Source organism: Cladophialophora psammophila (genome assembly GCF_000585535.1).
Source record: "Cladophialophora psammophila CBS 110553 chromosome Unknown aczJe-supercont1.1, whole genome shotgun sequence".
Classification (NCBI taxonomy): Eukaryota; Fungi; Ascomycota; class Eurotiomycetes; order Chaetothyriales; family Herpotrichiellaceae; genus Cladophialophora; species Cladophialophora psammophila.
In genome coordinates this window covers 3,665,077-3,682,556 of record NW_006912922.1, presented here as the reverse complement: position 1 = coordinate 3,682,556, position 17,480 = coordinate 3,665,077, and the positions used below count along the sequence as shown (strand labels likewise).

The following is a 17,480-nucleotide window of genomic DNA, read 5'->3' as shown; positions in this document are numbered from 1 at the left end:
TCTCTGCACGGAGTCATATTTCCATTGTACCTTAAAAAGGGACGATCTACCTTATCCGGGCCACACCCTGTCTATGAGCACAACAATCCCTAAAAATAGCCAGCTACAAACCAGCTATAACCAGAGGAAGAAGTTCAAGCGGGTCTAGCTAGACATCTTCACCGCCCTTCCATCTTCTACACATTTCACGATATTGTCTGTTTCTTTTGCTCTCCCTCTATTATCCGCCTCTCAACAGGGTGGGAAAGAATGGGGAATAATTAACCTGTGCGCGGAGAAAGAGAGAGAGAGAGAGAGACAACGCTTGCGCAATCTCAAAACACACCAGAGAAATCGAGAAAAAGAAGGAAAGAGCGAGAAAATCGCCCCCGAGATTCGCCCCTGTTTTCATCAGACGCCCCCGTGACATACAAAACATTACACACGGTCGTTCCACCAGAGGCCATACACTAGTCCGCGATACGTGGCACGGGCCTTTCGGCGCGGACGAGGGGGGTGAAAAACAGGGGGTTCTGTCGTGTACTCCATACTCGATACGCCCGTCATCCCCCGCCTCGCGCAGAGCCTCCTAGTGGGAGATCCTTATAGGTCCATCTTACACGAGAGAAGCAGAACAGAACAGGACAGGTGGAGACAGAAGAGGTCCGAACAGGCAACATGGGGAATGGGGAATGGAGGAGGACATATATCGTCCGTGGTGATAGGACCCATCTCATTGACATCGTCAAGATATCTTAAATAGTGGATGAAATAGAGTCACTCAATCGTCCTATACTCCTTCCATACCGGCCCGTCTCTCCTCCCTCCTCCCCTCCCCTTACAAAGAATCTCAGCCATGTTGGGAAGTAGTAAATCCGTTGGGCTCGATGCCGCTGTGTCGTGGTTTCCATCCATCACTTTATTACCTGATCGGCTAGGTCACTAGCTAGTTTAATTCGACATCCCCAACTCCGTTATCCATAGATCAACTCATCTCATCTCCTCAATTTGCAATCGCTCATAGCAAGGATCGTCAAGAATTGCAGAGAAGGCATCGCTGAAGAGCGGCACTTGCTTTTTGAGCCCGCGTGAGCCACTGATCACAACCTCTCTTTTCCCGGGCTTTTTAGAACATGAGGAAACGGCTCGAAACAACTTCCCAGGACTTCTTGATCTTCATTGCTTCTGCTTCCCCCGCCTCTTTCCGCCACGGGGGGCTCACTACATCGACTCAGTCCGCCTTCACGAACGCAACTTGTTTCAAGATCCAACACTCCCCATCATAGCGCTCGGGATGCTCTCATATGGCGCCGGCTGCACATTCTCGCCAACTCCAACAATCCTAGGACTCATGGCTTGGTTATCATCACCACCTCTTCTCCCCCTACTGGGAGACCTCGTTCTTCCTGTGAAGCTCCTCAATTTGTTCAACAATTGGCCTCCTGAGCTGCCACTGCCGCTGCCGCTTTGGTTGTCATTCGCAGATCGCCCTCGCCTATGACCCGTGCTTGAAGACAAGGGCCCGGCAGACAGAGGTAATGCGTTACTAGTATTCGGCGGCACATCGTGGAACGTAGTGTGAGTGGCGAAGGCAGACATGGGCAGAGGCACGGTTGCGGCATCCATGGAATCAAAGCCACGTGGATTAGACAGGTTAGGGCTGCCTCCGGCGTAGGAGGACACTTTCGGTAGAGGCGGAGGAGGCGGTGGCGGTGGCTCGGCGAGGTGTTGCAACTCGGGAAGAATAGGCGGGTTATGTGGTTGTTGGGGCACGAAGGCTGTAGGGACCGATGTTTCAGTGCTTCCTATGGGAGGACTTGACATCGTGGCCGGTGCAACTTCCCGTGGAGATACACGCGCAGTGCGGTCGCGGGATGTGCCTCGACTCCGCGAGGTTGCACGAGCTTCAGCCCCCTTGCTGCTTGATCTACTGCCCGCGATGCGGCGGTCGTAAGCGGGATGCTTGGGGATTTGGGCAAGGAATTCTAGGGAAACGGGAGCTCGGGCTGAACCAGGTCTGCTGATGTCTTCGCGGGTAGGCGGTCGATAAACATCACTGGTTAACAATTCGGTACCGCTCGCGCCAGAAATTGGGTTCGCTTCCTGACCCTCTGGGATTGTGGCATCGACCTGCATAGCCCTGGGTGTCCCTGGCCTTCCTTTGAGTAGGCCGAGACCGGACACTTCCGTCCCCAGGCTACTCTCCGGGAATGAAGATGCGTTGATGATCGCATTGTCAGTGTACGACCTTGATAATGGGGGTGGTATCTCGCTCGTCGAGGCAGACTTGTAGTGTGTAGAAAGCTCGCTTGCAAGGGGAACGTTGGGCGCAGAAGGACGACGATCCAGAGGCTGCTTTCGGGCTTCTGGCTGCTCTGCCAGCGTCTCTTGCCCTTCCCAACCCGATGCAAATTGAGGTTGACTGGCGGATCTCGGCACCACGTCTTGAGCTACGACTGTGGTGTTGAGTTTGCTGATGTCTTCAGGATCATCGGGATGGGCACTCCGATCATACGTTGCGTCACTTGGACGGCGATGTCGACGGTGATGCTCACTACGGCTTCCCTTCCGACTCAGTGTAGTGGCCTCTTCTGCTTGACGACTGCGAGATCTGGCGCGAACTCTTCGTCGATCGGGTGATCTATCTCTCTTTGCACTTGTATCACGGTGTGGTTGACGACTAGTGCTTCGGTGAAGTCGGTGTCGGTCCTTAGAAACCAGCCTCAGAGCAGAATCTTGGTCAAACCGGCTCTGTCGATCTTCTTCGGAAGGCACCATTGGGCGTGGTGATGACGGAGAACGATGCCCTAGATTCTCTTTGCGAGAAGAGCTCCGGCCCCTTGGAGAAAAGATTGCAGGCTCTGGGCTTGGCTGTCGGCTTGCACCACGGCTGCCCGTCTTGCTCCTAGGGCCGGTATGTCTCGAGTGCGATCTCTTGCGCGGTTTGCCGCCTTTTGCAGTTGATTGAGAGCCACGACGACTAAGTTTGGACATGCTGCCAGGGGTCTCCGACCGATCGATCGCGGAGAAATTAGAACTGTACAATGAGTCAAAGCTTTCGACACTGGTGCTGTACATGCGGAGATCCTCCGGTGACATTGGAACTGGGGAGGACGGCGATCGTTTAGCTGCAGGAATTGTTCGTCGAGGTTCTCTCTCGCCACCGTCTTCCATATTGCCAGCTCTGCTCTTTTTCCGGTCTGATTGGTCATCCCTCGACTGTTTGCTATTACTGCTGTAACCGCGAGCTCTAGAATGTTTCGCGTAATATTGAGCTTGTTCGAGACTACTAATATACTGATCGATGCTTCGGCCGGTAACCATAGGGCTCTTAACGCTCCGATAGCTAAGGTCAGTAGTCGGTGGACTTGTTAGGTCTCCGGCGGTATCGAGTTGAGTGTTTAAGTACGTTCCTGTGGTGGCGGGTCTGCTAGCGGGTTCTCCGTAGCTGGAAGACGGCAGATATTCTTGACTCGAAACGTGGATAGTTTGGATTGAGAGTCCGTCAGGCTTTCGACTTTTCGAGCCAGTCCTTGGCCGTGATGCATCCAAGAGCCGTTCATCATGGCCTAGGCCGACATTAAATTGCGCGCCGGACCCCGGGAACTTGATGGCGGTCTGTGGTCCGACAGCTGTTTGTGGTGTTTCCTTCACTGGTGTGGCTAATGGCTCATACCGTGCGGATGTCAGCAGTGTCAAGGATTGCTTTCCTCGTTGGGTGTCGTTCACAGCAGGATTTTGTTCTTCGCCGTCCGCCCGCTTGGAGGCTGTCAATTCGGCGGGCACAGACACAGACCTCTGCGGCAATGAACCTGAAAGCTGCGGAGCGTCAACATCGACAGGTGTCTCCCCAATTACCGCCAATCGACTCGGCTGGAAGCCGCCTGGCGTTGCGGTCTTGCCCGAGAGCGCGCTGTTGATGCTGCGAATGTTGTTCAAGCGATAAGAGCCTAGACCGCCGGGTGACAGAGCGGATCTATCTATAGCTGATTCCGCAATGGGCGTTACAGCAGCAGCAACAGTTGGCGTTCGGTCTTCAGGCTTGAGCCCGGGAAATTTAAAGTTGTTGTTCGGTTGGGCTCCGAATGAGGTGATGAGTTTCAATGCCGATGTTTGAGGAGTAATTCTTGTTCCTTGGGCAGCAGCAGTCCTGAATGGCGTGGGCGGTTGATGGATGGCCGACATCATATGCGGCGGTGGCATGGCAACCGGCGTTGGGGCATCGAGCGTCCGCCGTCTCTCCAGAGTCTTCTGGAAAATCGCAGGATACTCCCGAGGCTCCAGAGGCTCCAAATGGGGCGGCGCTTGAGGACTTGAAACAGGTTCCGGCACGATTCTCGTGGCTAGTTGAGCATTCGGTGAGGTCCAAGGATCAGAAGGCTCGACGCCTGTGCACGAGAAGCAGCGGATAGCAAGCGATTGTTGCGAGTTCTCGACAACGTGTTCACCCCATCGGCGCACCAGATATGATTGCCTTTGCCAGTCATCTGGTGTGACAAGGCAGGTTAGTAAGACTGCTTCCATGTACTGATGCCTCGACACGTAGACTTCGATCGCATCGCTCCTGTCGCCAAGGGCAAGCAGAAGAGTAGCTGCGGCGTGGATGTCGCCTTTGGCCAACAGTTTCTCGATGAAGACTTGCGTGATTTTCTTCGCTCCCACCTGGTTGCTAATTGTACCCAAAGCCAGCAGCATCCAGTCTAGACTGGCGACGCTCCCCGTAGATCCCATGATCTCGGCCAAGTAGTCAGGGTCTTCGTCGAGCCACTTGGCGAGAAAAATAGCGGTTTGGCTATCGCTGGGATGGCGGCTCAATTCGTCGCGAATAAGGTCTTGGACGTCTTCTTCCCAACCAAACACAACGCTCAGCATCTGCCTTCGCAAATCATCTGGAGTCATGTGGCTCTCATCGAGCGATCTTGGGGCCCGATACGGCACATCGTGCAGTCGAGCCCTAGTGTAGGGGAAGAGTTCTGTAACTTGTGCCTCTTCGGGGCTCATAATCACTTCCTGCCTCAAACGAGAACCTTTCCTGGCTGTCCTTGCAGATGCAGGAGACTGAGGCTGGTAAGCCTGGCCAGAGAGCTGTGCAGGTGGCTGGTACAATGTTGCTTGTGACTGAATGCCTGTGTCGAACGATGTGGTCGTATAGTCGGTCCTCCCAGCAGGCGAGATTATGTCGTTGACTCCGTTCTTGGAACCACCTTTCTGCGAACTAAGAGCCGATTGAGGGCTAGGAATATTGTTGCGGTCATACTTGGCTGCTTCAGTAGCACGTAGTTCCCGTCGGGCCCGGACAAGAGGAGACGCTAGCTCTTCTTCGCTTTCAGATGTCGTCCACGTCGGCCCTCTTATATCCTCTGGCGGTGTGGGCGGAACAGTCAATGGCAAGTGTCGTATGTTTGCAACCAAAAGCGCCCTTTCGACATCATACTGTTGCACTGTGTAATCCGGTCCCAAGGTAAACAAGGTGCCCGTCGGCCCGTGACAAGCAATGGCTCTAACCCCGTCCACCGTCGGGATAGGCTCGTAGGTGACATGTTTGGTTCGGACGTCCCAAGCCCAGGTTTTGCCTTCGCTGAATTGAACGATCCGGCCATTTTTGGACCAAGAAATCCAATTTCGGCCAGGAGAATAAGTGTCGGTACGCTTTAAGACGCGAATAACTCGAGGAGCCTCGGCTGTTGGTGGTTTGGAGACGCTCCAGACCCTCAAGTCTCCGTCTGCTGTTTGGGTTGCAAGCATGTCAGACTTCTGTTTCGAGGACGAGGCATGCCATGTTAAAGAAACAATTGGCGAGGGCGCGCGGGACGTTGTCAGAGTGTGTAGAATTGTGAAGGACGGTTGTAATGCTGCCAACAAAATGGACCCATTTTTATATCTGCCGAAGATGAGCATAATTCATTTCTGCACTGCAAGCTTACCTACCCGATGGCATAAGTTTTGCAATCTGAAGACGGGGCTATCGCCGTAATGGGATCGAATATAGTCCGGGCTGAGATATGGTCACTTGTTGCGGGTTCGAACAATATCACTTCGCCTTTTGCATTTCCTTGCACGATTTCAGCAGGAGGACAATGAGGCTGCAGAGAAGACGCGACTCACCGAAGGCGACATTCCCGTTTCTCATCCAGTGCGCAACCGTCAAAGATTCATACGATACAAAACGGGAGAGCTGCTCGCCAGTGAATAAGTCCCAAACAATAGCCGTCTGTCCCACATCGTAGGTGATAACTAGCCTTCCAGCCCCAGTTTCGCTGACATTATCGGCGGATATCAATTGAATATCTTTCGAGTGCTTTTCAAACCGACGCTCAACGGCCAATGTATCATGGTGCAGGCATATAATTGTCGCGCCATGGGCGAAGAGGAGGAGGGAGGCTGTCGATGCGCATGGTTCAAAGGCGGCGTCTTCACCAGACGGCCTTAATCTAGGGATAGGTGGACGTATTACTCCCTTCGACTTGCTCGAGACAGATCTCTGCCTGGACAGACCCGGTCCTGCAGACATGTTGAATCGGGTCCACAACAGAGGGGGACTGCGACTGCGGTTATCAGCACCTTTATGAAAGGGATAATATATAGGACGACGTGGCTTCTGAGTACCTCTTTCGCGATACAGTCCCGGACTAGGACATGGCCTCAACCAAGATTCACCTGAGTTTTTCCAGAGAATCGGTTGTTGGGATCTCGACTGAACTTTCGGCCGTGGAACCAGGGGAGTGGTTAGTGGCAGGATGTATCCCCTTCACTTCTTCTCTGTCGCAAGTGACTTGTGGAAGCCTGAGGAGGTGTGGTCGGCGGGCGCCAACGTAACCGCGGAGGGCTCTCGCTCCTGCAGACGAGCTTATAGGAGGGCACACCACGGATTGGGAGACGTCGTGGTTAGATCAGGAGAAGAATTTAAGATCCGGGAAATATTGCCCGCGATCGCAGGTACCGGAGGCCGGCAGCCAGAGAGTAGCAGAGAGTTTGGTTCAAAGGAAATGAACTGCTGAGACAGAAATCTCTCGCTCAAGTGTGGGATCGCAGGCCCGAGGGATCGACGAGTTCCACTTGAAGGGGCAAAGAGAGGCGCAGCAAAGGAAGTATAGGCAATCGACAGCAACGGGAACCATTCGAGAAGATGGCAGTCATGGCTTGTCGAGGCTTGCGAGGTACCAACGACATGATGGAAACACAGGCGTGAAGCTTTACTGGCGGGCGGGCGCTTGATTGCGGCCCCGCAGCAAGCAGCATGTGAGGGTGCATAAACTGGGCGGCGTGGTCGAATCATGGCAAATCCTGGCTCTAGGTCGAATGCAGGTTGATCTGGATGGACGAAGAGTGAAGATTTGATGGAGAGTGGTGGGTGGTGGATGGTGGGAAGAGGAGTGGAGGGACAAGGCACGAGATGCAGCGCAGGCTGCACTAGCCAGGCTTGGGCGCTTACAGTACTTCGATTGGCTGCACTCACTGCGCCTACATGCGCCCTGGTCTTCGTCACACGCCCCAACTTCAGACAGCCATCAAATCACAATATGCGGCTCACTCAAGACTCCAGCGCACTGTTCCCTGTCTGACTTTCATCACTCGACCATTGAGCCCATTGAACCCAGTGAAACTCCACCGCGACCCGAAGCTTGCAAGGGTGTGAGGGCCGATACCAATTCGTACCGCCTAATCTCCTCACAAATTGCCTGGGCGGCTATACACCTGTGTGCATTGGAAGGTGTTATATATCACTACGTGGACTGTCTCTCGGTTGCTGACCTTGATACAGGAAGTCCAAGTCGATATTGAGCAAAAACCCAAGCGAATAGCCTCGAACGCAGGCAGTGGTACAGCCAGACCTGTCCTGCCAGGACAATTTGACCATTTTTCGATCTGTCGCACCTTTCACAGAATGACACGAACCTGACAGGAGCCCGGCACAGGATTTTTTTCCGTGGGCGAGGAAAGAGATACAGACTACCGAGTACTGCAGTACGGGGTACGAGGTATTTCTTCACTGAATCAATATGCTAGTTAGCCTGCTGTTCCTGGGCACCCCAGCTCGACCAGTTCTACCCTGAACTTGGCCCCTCCACAGGCCAAACCGGGATCAACTTTAGGGCGATATCCATTCTTCAGGCCAGAGCACTCGGCAATAGGTAGGTATATCGATACCTGCGCTGCACACCCGCCCTCACCAAAGCCCAGTGGCCCGAAGAGCCGTTCCAGTATGGTCCGGGCGAAAAAGAACAATGACCAGCAGTAGTGCCCGACTCCCGCAACGAGCGAGCGACGCAAGTACCACCTGTTTTTGCGCCAGCCGACCGCTGCATCCCTGTACAATGCAATTCATTCATTCACTTACAGATCAAAGGAATGCTTTAGAGTCCCAATGTGCGACATTAATATGTAAGAATTAAGAGCAGGTATGATCGATGCGCCGGAAAATTTATGTCGATCAAACAACGCTCGAATGGAGACGCGCCAGCAGCCACGGGGCGAGCCAGAATCAACGCTCAAGAGTCGACGGAGCAACGAGTGTGGAGGAACGTGGCAAGCTGTGTGTGTCCATGACTCCACGTTCCCTTTTTTTGCGGTGGCGCCGTGAACCTTCCTTCACAGTGACATCTTACAACCCATGGCAGAGGAGGCGTTCCTCTCGGCGTTCTGCCACACTCTTGGTGCCGTCTCCGACACGACTGTCACCTTTGTCACCCGTCATGAAGGGGTGTTGAAAGCCTGGGCTCGATCCATCCCTAAAGTTAAAAGGCCGGATCGCTAGGCATGCGGTGCAGACCCGAACGGGAACTGCTGGTCACGGTCCCTAGGCTTCAGGCGGCCCAGCACGCTTCTGCATCTAAGCGCCTACGCTAAATGTTTGCCCTCAAGAGCCAATCGGCACACGGCCGCATTCCAAACAACCCCCAGTGCCTGCTGATTTTTCGACGTTTCCAGCCGAAAATCTTCGAGTGTTTCCATCCCAGCGTCAGCCTCGGAATGATTGGCAAGCCCTCCATTCCAACAACCACAAGAAGATCATCTATTGTGTGGTTTGCACGGTACGATCCGCATGATGATACTTGACGTGTTGCTGCCGGGATTCATTGGCATAAAGTCCCATAGCAATTCTGTTTTGAACACGTAGCTGCGTGACTCAACAACGACTTCAGGGAGTATCCAAGCACTTGAGTGTGGTGCAGCAACTACGGCAAAAGACTTGTCTGTTGGGGTTCGGTGGGGGTTCAGGGAGGGTAAGGCTTTGCTCAGGGCCTAGTGAGGCCCACCAGCCTCAATCGTTGCTGTCGGTAGGTGGTATTCGTATCTATGTCTAAGCTGCTCTCTGTTCCCAGCCGTTCCTGCGCTTGCTGCAAGGCACAGGCCAGTTATCAACCTGGCTTGCACAAAGTCGCATTCACTGGTGTTTCAAAAGGAGCAAGTTATTTTTCCCTGTCTCATTTATTCCGTATACCCTGCAGCGGCGGATGGATGCTGCTGCTCCGAAATCTTGCGTGCCATGACGGTGTGGCTTCAGTAGCCTCTTTCCCAGCCACCTTTATATTGATGGGCACGGGATTGGACAGACAGAATGGGTCGTATTTCTGAAGTCAAGCCACGAGGAATTGAAAACATGGAAGTTTGCGTCACCTGAGGAAGTCCGTGTTGCATCAGCGGAGAAATCGAGTCTTCGTGTACTCGGACTTTGCAAGCCTCGAAAACGCCACACCGTGTTGAGCGGTGTGAGCTTTCCGCGACACCGCTTTTACATCGCATTCATACCACCCATCTTGGGTTGGGGCTTCCGGGATTGCATTCTAACGAGGCATTGTGTATCAGTCGCAGGAGAAACATGATGCCGCTCGCAAAATAATTAGCATGAGCAATCTGGCCCGGGATGTGCGTGTCATGGCCGAACACGACAATGTCTGGTGCTCAGCTGTCATAACGATATGATACCTGCTAGCGATACACATTACCTCCTGCTCGTCGTTGACCGTCATTTCTTTTTCTCCTCTCGACCAAATGGAAGAGACCACAAGCCTTCATGGACTAATCATGCAAAGGCGGAAAGTGTCCTCATCGATGCGACGTTGAACACGACGCACAAAGATCGCCTGCCAGCACCAGCGGTCAGATCGGCACTGGAATACTTGCAGAGATGGATGCAGCGGTTGACGGCTATTTTGGTCCTAGTGTCTGCAAGGCCTCGTGTAGTGATTGATATCATCTCAATTCCTCAGTTGGAGGTGTGGATCTGAGCCACCAGCTAAATGCAGTCTCGTGCTCAAGAGCAGGACTTCTCTCATACTGGCCCATATCCCTGCTGAATCAATGCCGGGGGGAACCAATCCTATTGACCAATTGCTCGTCTAGCATACAGACGGGCCCCTAGGCACTTTGATTTGGGAAGGCCCATCCGCGAGAGCAATAGATGGGATGGGTTCGGGCAATTCTTCGGTTTGGAGAGTCCTCAAACGGGTCTCCCTGTTGCTGGGTCAAAACAACCGCGTATGCCTCGACCTCATCGCCTTCTCGACGAATTCTGTTAACACTGGCAGCCTCCCAATGCCGTTACCGCGCCTATGCCGTGGGATTCCAGATTTCGCCTATGAACCAGTCCTGCACATTGCAACCCAACAGACGACCACCCAGTTCGTTTTTAGGAACCGCTTTTGAGCTCCGCAAAGCCAACGGTAAAGGGTGCTTCAAGGTAAAAGAGTGGCTGTTCTATTGCATACGTGTGCAGGCATCAACAGAACAGACTGCTCAAGTGAATGGTAGATCTGGCTTTCTCGACTCCCGCTTACCAAGGATCGATGGCAGATGCAACACCACATCTGAAGTGAAGATCCGGTCAGTGCCAGTCTCGTCTGTCGTTTCTTCTTCAAGGCGAGTCGTCCTTCGAAGCTCCCTCTTTTTGCTGGAGCACAGACTTGAGGACGTTCTCCAAGCGTTCAATTTCCTTGATCATCTGCGCGGCCACGCGGATAGAGTCATGTCGTGCTTGCTGCAGGATTTTACACTCCATTCTGAGCTCGACAACCTGATTTTGCAGTCTTCTGATATTGTCGTCAATCTCAGACTGACGTGATTGGCGACCGGAAGATCTTCCTCGACTATTCTAGCACGATACACGTATGAGGAGGACCGTTCCCAGGTAAGAGTGACAGGGCGTATCTTACAGAGTGACTTCCCCGCCGTCTCAGGCCCCGTTCTTGGAGACCTGTACAACTGCCCATCTTTTGCTGAGTCCAGCTCTGATGAAGAAGACTACAATCGCCGGGGAAGTCTTCCATAATTGTACTTCGTACTCCGTATCCCCGTATTGACGCTGCATACATGCGGAGCCGGGCCAGCATGTGGTCTTGATCACCAGGCTGCCAATCATCATCTTCACATTCCTAGCAGTTTTCCGAGGATCGAGCTTTTGGTCAGTGATCGGTCCAAATGGCCCAATCGAGAATGCATCGGTAGCCACTTCATACTTCGCATGGGTCTGCATTGGTTGGACCGCTCCTGCTGGCGCCGCCAGGTGCCTGCTTACGTAGCACTTGACTCAGGACTATTTTCTGCGAACCAATCAGACATACTGCGATACGTACCTGTTCTTTACTAGAGACAAAGATGCTCTCAGCGTAATTGGGTGGTTTTTGCAGGATTGATGCCGCCCACCTGCTGGCCAGGTTGGCTGTACTTAGACGTCTCTTGGTCTGTTCCGTCTTCCCGGCGCTGAAAGACCCCATTAAGAGGCAATGGACTGCGGCTCCGAGGTTGCTTTCATGCCTCCCGGGTACTTGACCAGGAGCACCCAATCAGGGAGAGCAGCGCAAGATAGAAAAAGGGTATGTAATCTGAGAGAGTCGCCATCATTGCTGCTGGGAATTGTACCCGTGCCTCAGATGTGTGTTCGAGCCACATATCGTGAAAACCACACTGAAGGATGAAATCGAATAGCCCGAAGTCGCCTTGTGATTTCAGGCTCTTGTCAAGCGCATTGATCAAGGTATATGTTCCAATCAGCTCGACCAAATTGAAGCAATGATCAGCAACGTTGAAATTGCCCGCGTTGAACTGGACAACGCAGCAGAAGTCGACTTCTCTCGCGGTGATACGCGGAGACCACGGTTACCCGTCTCGCGGCGCTTGGTGAAATTCTTCCGAGCCCGGGATGACTCGACTGGCCTTCTTGCTGCTGAATAATGCAGCTTGCACTGGGGAAGCTGTTCTCTGGCACAACAAGAAGGTGGAAGTTGATTGATGAGTAAGTCTTTATGATGTGACCAGGAACCATTCCCGAACAGGCTGGAGATGTTGCTGGAGGGGGAGCTTCGTGATTGGTCTGCGAGTCTGCGTTAATCTTGACTTGACCTATGCTTTCCCCCCCTTCAAAACTCGCAAGCTCTATGGAAGAGTCGGTGGTGTAATCCATGTGGCCCCGTCAGTCGGCCAAGCAAAGTGCGCCCTGGAAACGACAGCGAGAATGGTAACAGCATCGCACGCTGTTCCGTCTATCCCCAAGCCGACTCCCAGCTGCGTCAAGCGTGCGAATGGGTAATTCATGCCTTTCCGCGAAGAGCCGCTGAATCACCAGATGTTTTGTTTGATCTGAACTCGAAGACAAAGTGGGCGAGGAAGGTCAAGACTTTACTCATCACTGTCAGTGCATCCCTTGTCGGGAAATGGCAGGATCAATGATCTCCCCATGCCTCGCAAACATTTGCCTCTACACCAGACTTCTTTTCAAGATTGTCAGCAAGGCAAAAGATACGAATGCTAAGAAACTCACTCATAATGATTATACGAACGCTATGTGATTTCCATTGGGGATTAAGTTGACAGGTTTTCGGAAATGTTGGATCAACTCGGGTGGAGAACACGCGAGGCTACCTGGAACCTGGCGGGAGCTGCCGGGTTGGCAACAACAATGACCCTGTACAGGCTGAGTGTGAAACAACACCAACGGCTTGTCGACGAGTCGCTTACGAGGACAGCCTTGTAGAACCTCGTCAGCCCCTGACCTCAAATACGAGCCGGTATTGGCTCCATTTCCCCCGCTGAACTGGATTCATCCAACTGATATCGCTGTCGCTGACTCAGACTGCCTGTCAAAGCAGTTCAGCCCACTCATTTGTCATGTATATATATATATCAGACAGATGCCCGGTTGCAGGGCAGCCGGTCAGAGCACTGCTCAATCCACTCATTTGGACAATAAGAGCGATCACGATGTGCGACGCGGATTAGGTCGTCCGATCAAGCTCTTGACTTTGCCAGTATCGTATTATTGCCTTGCAAGCTGTTCCATTCTGGAACAGTGATGCCGATCTATAGCGGTTGAAGATCACGAACTTTAGATTGCCCATGATATAAGACGTAGGCCGAGCCCGAATGCGGCGCCGAAATGTCAAAGTATCTCTCCAAATTTTCAAGGGCCAATACGGACAAGACTTTTCGGCTTATTATTGGAGTCGATATGTTCGTTTTGAAGATCGTCTTGTCCAAAAGATTCAGGAACGTTCATCAGTTTTGCTTCATGAGAATTGCCTCCATCTTCGATTTTAAACGATGAGCATGCTGTGGTCTTGGAAAGTGGCGGTCCATTAGCCCGAACAAACGTCCTTGACAGTAGAGCTGGAATTTTTTGAGACCCTCTTCCATGGAGAGAGCCTTGGCCATTTCGAATTCATCGAGACTGGCTTTACGTAACAGTATCCCACTACTGCCTCAAGAGAAGTACAAGCAGTTCGGGCATCGGCAGGAGAGGTTGGACTGCATTTTGCGAAGGATCAGATTGAATCTGTGAGCATCTCTGGATCGTGATTCATCGCTCCGTCTCACCTCGAGCAAAAGGACCTAGGGTACTTTTGCGTACTTTCTCGAAATGGCGTGAGGTTTCGATATTCAGGTGGAATAACCATTATGGAAAGCTCTGCAACTTCGTGTCTCCACACACCGACACTCTAATGATTGCTCTCTGACGCATGGGACATTTTTGATATAGGCTGGTCGAGCTGCTGCATGCCCGTTCTCGCTGCACGGGCAGGGCACGTGCCACATGGGTAGGACAGGTTTCCAATAATGCCTGGAGTCAGTAAGAGCTCCCGCATATTCAATCTTAGGAATGCCCAGATTGGCGCATCGGAGAGGTTGGAGTTCCGGCTCAATTGAAACGCAGGACCACTCGCCATTGTGGGAGAGCTTAATAGACTCTCTAGGTCAAATTGTAAGGCATCCGCAAGGTCCCATGCGAGCGCACAACCGCCATCATACCAGAATATGTGCATCACTTGGTGGAACAACTCCCATTTACTTCTCTTATAATCAATCGGAAAACGGTCGCCATGGACTGCTCACGATGACCACCCAAATAACCGATCGTGCATCAGAGAGCAGTTTTTCGTTTTGGAAAGTGTGAGAAGTTTGCCTGAAGGTATCGAATTTAGAGCAACCACGCCGCCACTCAAAGATCATGTTCCAATCAACCAGATTGCTGCTGTAGTTGAAAGTTTGTCCCTAGTTGAATTTGAAGGACAAACCCTGTCGTATGTTGCCATCAGTGGCGACGAGTTCAACACCTGCGAAGAAAGAGGTTTCCTGCCACAGGCCAGTTCAATATCGGTCGCAAGCAGAACTTCATGAATCATTCAACCGACTCCAATATTCGTCGTCTGATAACAGTACTCCAGAACTCGAGATCTCTTTCGATGCCGAAGGTGGACAGTTGGAAGGCCGTCCTGCGGCTAATAGTGTCAAAGACATATCGCGCACCAGAGCTCTTCTCATACCCAGCCACACAATGACGGGTTGTGCTCCAGCATAAAGTTTGCCCATTTGGTGCACTTGGTGGATGACGCTCCTCGTTGTCATCTTGATAGATGCATATTTGGTTGACCTCGCGGAGAGGGCACAGCAAGTGGCGCTCATGCAGCCCTGATCCATGTTATGGCACAAGGGCTCGACGAAATGGACCGCTCGGCTGACGAGTCTCAAAACTTGCGTGGTCCTCTTGGCGGGATACGCAGTGTGAGAACTGCTGGGAGCTCCATTGTGGACTCAACCCGACAGCGCCGCTTGCTCGCGACTCACCTTCCTCTCTCCTATTTAGTCACCTGCCAACAAGAAGCAATTTTGGCGACGACTTTTATTTTGCAAAATGGCTCTTGCTGCACCTGTGACATTATACTCGACCCCACCAGATCTGAATAGCTTTTATTTCGGACTTTTTCCACGTAAGGAGCTATGCGCGTTTGATTTTGTAGGGTCGAAGTCGGGGACTGCCCAGACCGGTTGTTGCGGAGTGTGAGACTCTCGAGCAGGCCACTTAGGCCTCGTTCGACCGCTATGTTGTTTCGGAAGATTCCTGGCTCGGGTGCCTTCTGACGCTCCGATTTCTGGATGCGACTGTGTAAATATAACCACGGCGATTAGAGGAGTGAATTCTTCTGTCACTGAAAAGTGAACTCGTGCCCTTGGTCGAACCGTACACGGCAGATATGACTTTTGACTGGTGAAGTCTGGACAGACAGAAGTCTCGAACCGCCTCTCGAAGGACTAGAAGTTGTAGTCGGATTCGCGCTGGCGAATGACGAGTTTCGAAGGAGCCGTCCTTCTCCGTCTCAGTCGTACCTTACCATTTAACCATGGATCTAGCATTACCGCCATCAGTCGATGATCTCGCCAGTACTCTGAGTAGTCCCGTGAATCGTCGGGCTGTGTCGCCGTAGCCTCATCCAAGGTATCGATCGACTCGGTGTCGCTGTCTCCTGTGACCGTTCCATCCCGCGTCCGGGCACAGAGCTCTGCCAGTTGCAGATGCGTACCTGGTTCATCTAGGAACCCAGGCTTGGAGGAAAAGTGTTCTTGCACTGTTTGGTGGCAGAGTGTAACCTTAGGCTCAAGGTCTTTAGTCGAATAGTCGCGGCCCTTGCTGGTGGAATAGGGCCCCAGCAATCTCTCGGTTCTTCGTATTACGTCGAGGGCCTTTCTTTCATCAATTTCGTACCACCCTTCTGGCGACGATGGCCACGCCGCAGTGGAATCTCCGTTTTGCTTTGCTCTAAACCAGGGCATGCGGTCTACTGTCGGCGAATGAACAAGGTTGACATGCGTAACATTCGTATGCCCTTCTTCCGTATTTCTTGACTCCTCAGTCGTGGAGTCTTCATGTTCAGAACCCTCACGGCTTAGCTTATGGGATCTTGATATCTTGACCAGAGGCCCAAATAATCTGTTCAAGTCTCCCTCCAGATCCAGCGGCATGAAGGGTATATACCCTTCGAAACGCGCACGGTGAAAAGGTGGGATCTTAGTCAATAGCCCATTCTTGTCCTGGATATGTCTAGTTGTCTCATGTCCGGCTATGTTCAAGCGAAACTTTGTGCCTTCGTGCTGCTGATGCCACTTATTGTAATCATATGTCGCAATGGCAATCCCAAGTTCGATCAACGTAAACGGCCTAATAGCACACAACAACCAAGAAAAGATCATCCTGGCCCGCCCTTCTTCTGCACTTGCGACCCTTGACCAGATTTGATCGTAGATGTCTGATAAAGTTTCTGGCAGAGACACTAGGATTGAGTCGATAGAATAGGGCGAAGAGTCGATCATGTGTAGCAAGACTTCCAACAGCAGCCTGATCAAGAGATACATCTTATCAGCACGATTCTCAAGTTTATCGACGATGACTTGTTGATATGCTGCAAGTTTCGGACGCTTGCTGACCAAATTGGCAACTCCATGCCGGATATAGGTGGCCAGATCTTGGTCCATCGCTTTCTCCGTGTTGAGATCGAGTATATTTGTGTACCCACCGGAAAAGGAGATTTCTGCGTATGGACGGCTGGTTGCCACTATTGCGACGGGGGTTGTTCCGCCTTGAGAGGCTCCAGCTACCTTAGAGAATAGCTCCAGCAGTGCATCGCGTTCAGATCCCGAGTCACACTCGTCGAGGCCGTCTATTACAATTGCATACTTTCTGGTCCCCAGAATATGAGGCCAGAGCCCAGTTATCAAACCAGAAAATGCTTCTGCAAGCTGATGAAACGACCATGTTTCTTCGAGCGCCAGAGAGGATAATGGGGGCTCCAGAGGCTCCTTGGACTCCTCTTGAAACTCTAACATCTGCGTCATCAGAGAGGTTAGAATGTTTATCGCGGCTCGTGATCCGTCAACGGCTGCGTCGCAGGCAAAGAGAAGGGTTTTGCCAACTGGATATTTTGTTGCCGGCCCAGTAAAAGCATCAAACTTATAGTAAATGTGCTTTGCAAGGACAGTTTTGCCGCATCCTGGCTTTCCCAAAATATGCAGTATTCCAGAGGAGTCCGGCTGAAGCAGGGTCAAAAACGCTGGCCTCTTCAGTATCCACTCGAAAGTTCCTTCCTCTGGATCTGCGACATCACTACACCATCGAGTGAGACTTCTGGTGGAGGCTGCTCTGAGGCGTGCTATGAGGGTAGACATTCGTGGTTTGGGCAGACGATGACTCTCAGGAATTCTGTCTATCCAAGATACTTAGTTAATGGGCTACCTAT

General features: G+C 52.2%; 2 protein-coding genes across 2 annotated transcripts; both read right to left on the bottom strand.

The window, feature by feature from the left end:
* Window positions 1-1,239: 1,239 nt before the first annotated feature.
* Window positions 1,240-6,490, bottom strand: A1O5_01293 (uncharacterized protein; the record flags this gene model as incomplete). The annotated part of the gene is made up of 3 exons (XM_007741912.1): window positions 1,240-5,860; window positions 5,908-6,031; window positions 6,085-6,490. The coding sequence occupies 3 exons, from the start codon at window positions 6,488-6,490 to the stop codon at window positions 1,240-1,242; spliced, it is 5,151 nt and encodes a 1,716-aa protein (XP_007740102.1).
* A 9,011-nt stretch (window positions 6,491-15,501) lies between these two features.
* A1O5_01292 (uncharacterized protein) lies at window positions 15,502-17,409 on the bottom strand (the record flags this gene model as incomplete). Its single annotated transcript, XM_007741911.1, has 1 exon — window positions 15,502-17,409. One exon carries the CDS (start codon window positions 17,407-17,409, stop codon window positions 15,502-15,504), a length of 1,908 nt encoding a protein of 635 aa, XP_007740101.1.
* Between the last annotated feature and the right edge of the window lie 71 nt (window positions 17,410-17,480).